Source organism: Zerene cesonia, chromosome 5 (genome assembly GCF_012273895.1).
Source record: "Zerene cesonia ecotype Mississippi chromosome 5, Zerene_cesonia_1.1, whole genome shotgun sequence".
Lineage (NCBI taxonomy): Eukaryota > Metazoa > Arthropoda > Insecta > Lepidoptera > Pieridae > Zerene > Zerene cesonia.
In genome coordinates, this window is record NC_052106.1 from 4,894,951 (window position 1) to 4,904,695 (window position 9,745).

At 33.6% G+C, this 9,745-nt stretch overlaps 2 protein-coding genes across 2 annotated transcripts in view; one reads left to right on the forward strand and one right to left on the reverse strand.

Moving 5' to 3' along the window:
• LOC119839896 (succinate dehydrogenase [ubiquinone] flavoprotein subunit, mitochondrial) overlaps positions 1 to 7,001 on the reverse strand; it is a 14,420-nt gene extending 7,419 nt beyond the window's left edge. Inside the window, exons 1-8 of the mRNA XM_038366328.1 lie at positions 6,839 to 7,001; positions 6,266 to 6,527; positions 6,076 to 6,149; positions 5,625 to 5,800; positions 4,807 to 4,959; positions 3,614 to 3,771; positions 1,318 to 1,482; positions 27 to 226 (exon numbers count right to left, since the gene is read on the reverse strand). Coding sequence (XP_038222256.1) covers positions 27 to 226; positions 1,318 to 1,482; positions 3,614 to 3,771; positions 4,807 to 4,959; positions 5,625 to 5,800; positions 6,076 to 6,149; positions 6,266 to 6,527; positions 6,839 to 6,886 — 1,236 coding nt within the window. The 5' untranslated portion in view covers positions 6,887 to 7,001. The remainder of the gene's footprint in view (positions 1 to 26; positions 227 to 1,317; positions 1,483 to 3,613; positions 3,772 to 4,806; positions 4,960 to 5,624; positions 5,801 to 6,075; positions 6,150 to 6,265; positions 6,528 to 6,838) is intronic.
• A 415-nt stretch (positions 7,002 to 7,416) lies between these two features.
• Positions 7,417 to 9,553, forward strand: LOC119840256 (transcription initiation factor TFIID subunit 11). The gene is made up of 5 exons (XM_038366771.1): positions 7,417 to 7,687; positions 7,813 to 7,917; positions 8,006 to 8,432; positions 8,706 to 8,890; positions 9,309 to 9,553. Exons 1-5 carry the CDS (start codon positions 7,636 to 7,638, stop codon positions 9,440 to 9,442), a joined length of 903 nt encoding a protein of 300 aa, XP_038222699.1. The 5' UTR covers positions 7,417 to 7,635; the 3' UTR covers positions 9,443 to 9,553.
• Positions 9,554 to 9,745: the final 192 nt, after the last annotated feature.

Genomic DNA, 9,745 nt, shown 5'->3' on the forward strand with positions numbered 1-9,745 from the left:
AAAATTGCTACAAAACATTAACTCACCTCTCCCCTATAATTAGTGGGGGTACCGCCCATATTGTAGTGCACGGTCGGCAGCACCGGGATGGGCTCCTTGGTGACGTCGACTCCGGCGAAGATCATGGCCGTCTCCGAGATGCCGGGCAGGCGCTGCTTCAGCTGTTCGGGCGGCAGGTGGTGCAGCTGCAGGTGCACGTGGTCCTTCTCGGGCCCGCAACCGCGACCTGATATGGTGTTTTTTTACGATTTTTATCGATTTCTACATCATTATTAATATGTACCACTAAATTTAAAAAGAGTAGAATTTAAAGAGATTGAAGGCTTGTTTTTTTGTATTTTAGAAGAACATTTATCGTTTGTTTGCAAAAATGTATCGTTTTTCTTTCATTCAGTTTTTTTTTTTACTTCTGATCAATATTTTTTTAATAAGTAAGTCTGCAGTAACAAGCAACAAATCGAGCAAAAAGCAACTGGGCACTGAATATACGTAACTAACGGTCTGCTTCGACTTCGCCCGTTATAAATATAAAGCCTATAGTATACAGGGGAATTGAATTCAATCTAGTGGTTCCAGAGATTAGTGCAATCATACAAACAAATAAAACTCTTCATCTTTATATGATGTATTAGTATAGTAAATGGAGACTTCAATAGAAATTTAACAAATATTTTTATTATAAACCAAATCATAAATACTATAAAAAAATATAGCATAATAATAAAAGTGATAAATTAATATAATATATCGATTGTTGGAAGGTTATCGCCGGTAGAATCCAACACCGTAGCCTGTCTCGTGTCAGAGGTTAGTAATCACATGACAAATACCATTTTAATGGCCAAAAAAAACAATTCAATACTAATATTTAGATGAAAGGTCACTAACATATAGGTATATTTTTTTCACGGAAAAAGATAATTAATATAACTTCTGTATATTATTGAGACAATCAATAACATCACGTAAAAGGCTATAAATGTTTTTTTATAACAAAGTTGATAAGACACATAGATTTATAAAGCAATAGAGCTGTAACCTGCCAAAACGTAGCTTTACGTTTATAATCCTTAGAATTATCGTTGAAACACATTAAGATCGCTCAATGTGGTAAAGTCAGAAACAATAAGGTATGCGACAATCGACGTCAAAAAACTGCATTTGTACATATAAATAAAACGTAAATCAATTTGGAATACTGACCTTTTGAAAAATAAAATTTATATTTTGTGTGGATATTGACTATTACTTCTTTTTTCCAAAAAAAAAGTTAAAAATAACATTTTCGATAGCAATTCCTGTAAAAAAGAACCTCACCTTCCATAATCTCGACGGTCATGGCGCGGGAGACAACGTCCCTACTGGCCAGGTCCTTGGCGACGGGCGCGTATCGCTCCATGAACCGTTCGCCCTTCGCGTTTACGAGGAAGCCGCCCTCGCCGCGGCAGCCCTCGGTCATGAGACAACCAGCGCCGTAAATACCTGACCGCAGAAATATTTCATACATATAATTATAGATATATATGTCGATTGTTACATACGGGTTCAATCCGATCATGAACGCTCGTCGTTATTAGCCAACTGGACTGGCTGGCTAGCTCGAGATGTAGATTGCACCAGATCGGGAACTGCGATGTTTGGATCAGGTTCTTGTGCCGCCAACATATATAATTATAGATATATATCTATAATTCACATGTAAATTGTTTATCGACAAAATGTTTTCGTTATTATCTGGGCATTCTGACGTAGGGCGAAAACTGTGCCTAAACATTTGCAATCCAACATTTTTCACTTCACAACTGCGTGTTGATCTGATTTCTCAATTTAATGACGTCAATGTTGTTTATTATTTTAAGAATGTCTGCGTTGTTAATATATTTAGCCGCATAAGGACAACACGTAATATTGACGCAATTAACATTAATAAATTTCCATAGGGTAGTTAGTAGACTAATCTTAATTAGTTGCTTAATAAACATAATTGACAGCATAACTTTCCAACATTTACAATGAAACCATTATGCGTCATAACTACTAATTAATAGTGACGCAAAAATGGACCTTAATCTTTATATTATATACAAATTGGTATAAATGATAACTTAAAAGATTAAAGGTGATCTTAGTTTATTGATTATTATTAAACATTCTTTAACTTTGAATTTCTTCTCTTTAAAATAATCCAAATGAAATGTTTGTTGCTTTTCCATTTGTAAGTATTGCATCAGAAACTTTACATAAGAGATCGAGTTTTGCTATTATTCTAAAAGTATTCTTAAGGTATCCTTAACGACAAATATTGAAAAATTTGGACATTTATGGAGTAAAATCTTTCTTTAAAGAATGATTATACACATTTTTTTTGGTAAATGTGTGTTGGCAACTTTGCATATAAGGTTTAATATTTGAAATAGTTCGTAGTGTTGATCCCGGTTGCTCCAATTTATTTGGCAATTCATAAATCTTTATTTTCGACTTTGATAGTATATCTTCTTCTCCTGTGTTATTGGCTTAAACCCATAGAGGGACTGCGCATTAGTTTACACCTACAGACAGTGCTTTTCTTGTCCCGAGGTTATCAAGTAAAACCGCGGATCTGAGAATTCACGTAAAGCGGAATAGCCTAAGTCTACTGTAAATAATTTTCCATATTTATCACATCAACTCGTACATTCGGTCGTACGTTATATATAGGAATATTTAAAGTTTACAGTGTGAAGGGAGCTCTAATTTCGCTGAGTCTACAATGGAATACAATACGTATAATACATATGTACAATTTAATTATTCTCCATGATTCTCGTGTAAATAAGGTGAACCTACCTTCTGTTTTTATTCTATGTACTAGTTAGAGCCCGTGGCCTCACTCGCTTGATGCCTCTGCAAAAAGCAGCTTATATACTAATCCCGATTAACTCATGTCGTGTGGAACAAGGGATTGTTTGCACAAAAGTTGCGCAGCATAAATGTGTGTAATGTGGATCCGCTATTACTGGAGGTCCCTCAATTGGCGAAATTCGACCATTATTATGATCCTATGCTGAAAATTATTTTAGCTACACTATGTGTTGGGGTCAGCGACGGCGGAAAGATATTTTTGTGACTTGATTTGTTATGTAGACATTTTACTTGCATATTTTGTAAGTGGGAGTCGAGCACGCTCCGGCGCAAATTTGGCCAGCTCGCACCGGGGTAGTACCACACCCCCACAGAAGACCGGCGTGAAATAGTAGGATGTTACTGTGTTTCATTCGGTCAGAGGGGAAGCCGGAGGACCATATTGTTTTTCTTACTCTTTCCAGTACTTTTCTTTATTCCTCTCGTCGATTCCTTTCCAATTTAAAGTCGTCAATTTAATTGTAGAGGTGTAAGGTCCTTACGCCTAATCGACGTTACGCCTCAACAAATGGTAAGCGCTTACCATCAAGCGACCCACCAGCTACACTGTCGACGTTGACATAAAAAATTTAGTATTTACAAAATCAAAACTTGCCACCCTCGGCCCCGCTGCATTAGCGGATGGGTAGCGGATGGGTAGCGGATGGGTAGCGGATGGGTAGCGGATGGCAGGCTCCACGCACGAGGCACTCGTACACAGACACCGACTGACCAGTGGGGTGGAACTGCACGAACTCCATGTCCTCGTTCTGCAGGCCGGCGCGCGCCGCCATGGCGGTGCCGTCGCCGGTGCACGTGTGCGCCGACGTGCAGCTGAAGTACGAGCGGCCCGTGCCGCCCGTCGCCAGGATCGTGTTCTTCGCTTGGAACCTGACGCGAGAACATTCATCCTTACTGAACACCCTTTTTTTCATTATATGCCTTTGTAATGCTATAGTCTGTCTGTTTGTTTGTGTGTCTTTCCTTCACGTGAGGAACACGTGCACATTGATACACGTGACTAGGGTGTTTGTGATATGATATGACTTGTGTCTGGTGATAGTTGGGAGAGTGGAGTGGCGTAGATCTTTTTACCGCGATGAATTATTTAATTCATATCGGAATTTCATTTGACAACGCGGATTGAGCCGCGTACGGACAGTTCAATTATGGTAATGATTATGCTGATGATGATGACGTACTTTTTCCATTCCATTCACTCTTTTAATGGTAAAAGAAATTTTGAAATCATCCAGCAGATTTTGAGATCATTTGGTACAAATTAATTTATTGCTTGTTGCCTTACTTATATCAAAACAGGTTGTTTCCACTTGTTCATTTCAAAATTCTGCTAACTACAAGTAAACATTAGGTTGAATATAAACTAATTTTTAATAGCAATTTTTTATTTGAGTCTAACTAAGTAAAATTTAATATTTGGAATTCTCATTAAAATATATATCCTATTTTTTATTTACATACATAGGTATAAATTATTAAAATAAAGCAGGAAATTGTTTTGGTTTCCAAATATTTACTTCATTTGTGTATATTATAATATGTCATTATCAGATACTTAGAATTTTCTTTTTTCCATTTTGTTATAATAATGACATGATATTTAGAGATCCACAAATAGATAGTGTCAATACTCCTATGAATTGACATTATGTCTTCAGATTCATTGACAAATCCATACAAGACATACAATACATACTTGTACAAATATTTATATGCACTTTATAAATCACATTCATTCACACCATAGTGCAATATTTATCACAGTATTAACATAGCTTTTGTTAAAATTATTCAATGTGTTTATTAATAGTAAAATTTTATGCAACTGTATTAACAATTGCATATGAAGGTTAAATATTATTTTATTAATTTGCACATTTAATTTAACAACAAACTATTCATTACCTGTGTAGTGTTCCATCTTCGAGGTTTAAGGCAATGCATCCTTTACACACTCCATCTTCCATGAGCAGGTCCATGGCAAAGTATTCAATGAAATATTCACAATCATATCGTAGAGATTGGCCGTACAATGTGTGTAGAAGGGAATGACCGGTTCTGGAATCAACAACAACATAATTAGATTTCATATTTTCTCATTACATCTGACTATCCTAATGAACTTGAATATATCAGAACAATACATTCTAAATTAATTTACTTTATAAAACTTAAGGTAATTTTGTACTCATTTTATCTATACAAATGACAAAGTTAGATTCGACTTTTAAGTCTTGAAATAATGCAATAAAATAAACCTGACAATACAGTAGAAGCTATGAGAAAAATAAATTATTTTATAATCTTTTGTGCATATCAGTTATCACTGTTATCAAAACATAACTTTCAAAATATCTAAACCTCCCGTTAACATTTTATATTGAGATTAGATAACATGATAAATCTTTAATAGAATCAAAGTTTATGATTGGCAGCTTTGAAGTTATTTATTTCTATTTATATTCATTTATTCATTATAATTTCTATTGTGTGTGAAAATTTAGCTACTTAATAACAAAATAATATTATGAATACACCTACATGATCTTCTTTAATTGCTGTGTCAATTACAAATTTATAAAGGAGTTTCCTATATAGACAACAACAATACAATCTTAACTTTTGAAGATGACAGAATTTTTCAATATATCTATTTTTTTCAGCCCAAAGGTCAAAAGTTACATAAAACTAAAGAAAATTCTAATGTTAAAAGTATTATATACCTGTCAGCTACAGCACAACATCTGTGAGCCTGTCCACCCTTGCCAAACTTGAGGGACTGACCACCAAAAGCTCTTTGGTAGATCTTGCCTTCAGGTGTTCTGGAGAAAGGCATGCCATAGTTGTCCAGTTCAATTACAGCATGAGGCGCCTCCTTAGTCATGTAGTGGATGGCATCCTGAACAAAATTATTTATTGGAAGGATTTTTGGATAAAACTTAAACAAAGTTTGGTAAAATCAAACAATTATCATACTTATACAGAGTTTGCATGTTGAATATTATAATGTTTATATTATTTATGCAATATTAAAATTATCTTTAATTTGAAGCAAGTATCAATCTGAATATTGAACATAAATGATCTCTTTATACAGCTAAAATTTATGAAGCCCCTATTGCTTTCTTTGCTGTGATATCTTATAAAATTATGACAAAATAAATTGTAACAAACCTGATCTCCAAGCCAATCAGAACCTTTGACAGTATCATACATATGCCATAGCCAGCTATCATCTTCCATGTTACCTGAAAATAGTAAATATTTATATATTAAATATTGTATTTACCAATTACATAGACCTTTTATGGAAAATATGAATAATAGACTCATTATTTCATCACATATTAACTCTTAACCATACCTAAGGCAGCATTTATTCCACCCTGAGCAGCAACTGTGTGTGATCTTGTAGGGAATAGTTTGGTGACTACTGCAGTCTTAAAGCCCTCTTGGACTAAACCAAATGCAGCTCGAAGACCTGCACCACCAGCGCCGATAACCAGGGCGTCATGTTGATGATCGATTACATTATATGCCTTTGTAACATTGGAATTTGATGAAGCTTCTTTTAGGGGCGTAGCACCCCCAACAGATAGGTGTAGATTTCGGTAGAGGTGGGTAGCCTAAAATTTTTTAATAGTTATTGTTATTATTCATTTGTTTGCATGATTTTACTTATAATGAAATTACGGATGATAATAATACAATAGTACATAAGAGCGCTAACGATGAACTTAATCCACAATCACTTAAAATACATAATACTGTTATCGTTCAGAAATGTATAAATTTTCGATTTTAAACCTTTTAGAAAAAGAGTTGCGACATAATTTGTAATAGCAGCCCTTCGAAATGTACATACTGTGAAACCTTTTTTTATTTTTTGTGTTACATAACAAATAATAATATACGCAATATTTATAGTAGTACAAACCAATGACGCTGGGCTTCGCGATAGTGCTACTTTCATTAATGCACTCATGATGGAACTCTCTGTCCGCACCCAGAGCACACAATTTTATTTTATTTTATTCTAGAATATTTCGAATCGCGTTCACTGACTGACCCACTCGTAGATGGACTGCTTTCTTGTCATTGTCATTTCACATTTGTTACCACAGACTTTTTTTCTCAATAAAAAGCTATGTGACAAGCTATATGACCCACAGATTGGACCACCATAGAACACCACAGATTATATTAAATGATAGACCGGTTAATCATATATTTCTGAGTAATAAAGAGCTGCTTTAGACTCCACATTCCAGCTAAACTATTCCTTACAAAGTATTTTTAAACGTTTAAAATCCTGGTCAAAAACTAGTTAAATATGTTCAAGCACTTGATGCAAACTCTAGAAAAGTCCATTTGTAGGTAAATGTGCCGGCCTTTTCTATAAATATTAAAAGCTCGATATTATTCGAAAAGCCTTATCTTAATGGCCGTAAATGAGCAACACACAGAAGAAAAAACATAAATGTCAAGTGTCAACTGTCATAATAAGCTGTCTAAACATTCATATCGTATTTTGTCAATTTTATTTATATAAAATACAGGCTGTTCCAAAAGTATCGCTATAAATAAACCCAATTTTTAGTTTATACGCATTAACGCTATTAACCAATATTTGGAACCACTGTGTTGTGTTAAAATCTTAAAATACGATATTAATATCGTAAATCGTATATAGTATATCCATTTCATATGCTCTTATTACAATAAAAGTTTTCAATGGCTGATAATAACATAAGCGACGCTTTAACGGAGGCAGAAAGGTTAAGAGGTATGTTATGAGAAGAATTATTCTCAATAAAAGAATAAAAAATGATATTGTCCTATAAAAATCATTAAACGACACAGTACATCTTCGTGTATATATGTGAATTTTCATTGAATATAACTTTTCAGAGGAGGAACTTGCTCGAGAATTGGAGCACAGTGATTCAAATGAAGGAGATTCTCAAGATTTATCTTTAGAAATAGAAGAAAGTCTCCTCAAAGATGAACCTGAATGTAAGTTACTAATATTAGAAATTTCTTCATTCATATATGTACTGTACAGGACATTGTTATAATGAAATTCACAAACTTCTAATTTTAGATGCCACATTGACAAATTATGGAGAGAGCACTCAAACTATTCAGACTCAAAACGTTGATGCATATTCAGATGATTTATTTAAACAAGATAAGGATGTAGAACTTGGTCCAATTTACACTGAGCGCTCAGATGATATTCTAAATACAAGGGCAGATGCATTTGTTGATGACAATGATAAATATGAATCATACATAAATGATTATTCTTTTGAAACAAACCAGACCATTGAAGAAAGTCAGATTGACAACATTATTGATCAAAGCACAAATGAACTGAATAGAGACAGTTCAATCAATAATATTAATGAATTCGAACAGAATGACTCAAATGCTGAGTATCAAATGACTGATGAAATGTTATTGAGTGAAAGAGAAAGAGAAAAGAAGAGTAAAAAAGAATTGGAAGAAGAAGAAAGGGAAAAGATGCAGTAAGTAAAAGTTTAAAATGAAAATACTCTATGAACTAACAATAATATTATCTTGAAATTAGGGGTGATATATGAAAAATATGTTTAATGTGATGCACATACACTAGGGTTTTCTGTGATTGAGATCATATTTTCTGTGCCTTTCACCAATCAAAAAACTATGTACCTGATAAGTAAGTTATAGAGCACACTAAAATTTAACAATTCATCATTATTATATCTGAAGATTTCTAGCCATACGTAATAAATTTAATGTATTAAATTTCTTTCCAGAGTGTTAGTATCAAACTTTACTGAAGAACAGTTAAATCGCTATGAAATGTACAGACGTGCAGCTTTCCCAAAGGCAGCTGTGAAGAGGTTGATGCAAACAATAACAGGTTGTTCAGTGGGGCAGAATGTTGTCATAGCAATGTCTGGTATCGCCAAAGTATTTGTTGGTGAAGTTGTGGAAGAAGGTTTGTCATCTAGTAAATAAGTTGTTTTATTAAGTAATTGATATGACTATTATTTTTAACTGGGATTATCTTGTCATAAATTGCCTATAGTGGATCCTATAGAATACAGGCCTTTCACAGCAATGTGTTGTGAACTGTTTTTTCCACAATGCGGTCTGTGAGTGTAATACTATATGATTATTTAAATAATCGTAATACTCTACATTGGCCAAGTTTGGCTTAATAAAAAGTTTTGTGTTGGTTTTAGTAATTTGGTTCTTTGGCATGTATGTTACCTCACAATGTTTTCCTTCATGAATTTTAACAGTAGGGCTTTATGATGTTTTAAAACCTACTGAGTTTTCACAGCTCAGTTATTCAAGATAGGTCTATATTATAGTATTTAATTATTTTAATTCATTCAAAAAAATTTTTTAAGCATTGGAAGTCTTGGAAAATTCTGGTGAAGCGGGACCTTTGCAGCCAAAGCATCTCAGAGAGGCTTTACGTAGATTGAGGGTGCGAGGTGCCATCCCTCCAAGAAAAGCATTTAAACATATGGTCAGACTGTAAAATTTGACATGAAACAGAGTATAATTTTTAAGGATCATCATAATGTAAATATAGTTATGTAAATCTGTTTTTAAATTGAGTTATTAATATTAAAGAAGCTATCTCTTACAATCTTATTGTATTTATTTACTCTCAGTAATATGGCAATACTGCAAAAAAATGTGATCAATGCACAAGTGTTAACATATGAAGTTTAAGTTCTAAATAATAAAATATAATAGTTTAAAAAAACTATAAAACACGCTTTAACAAAAATCATATTTTGCAAATTGAAAACTGGAATAATTTTATCAAATTAGTGTA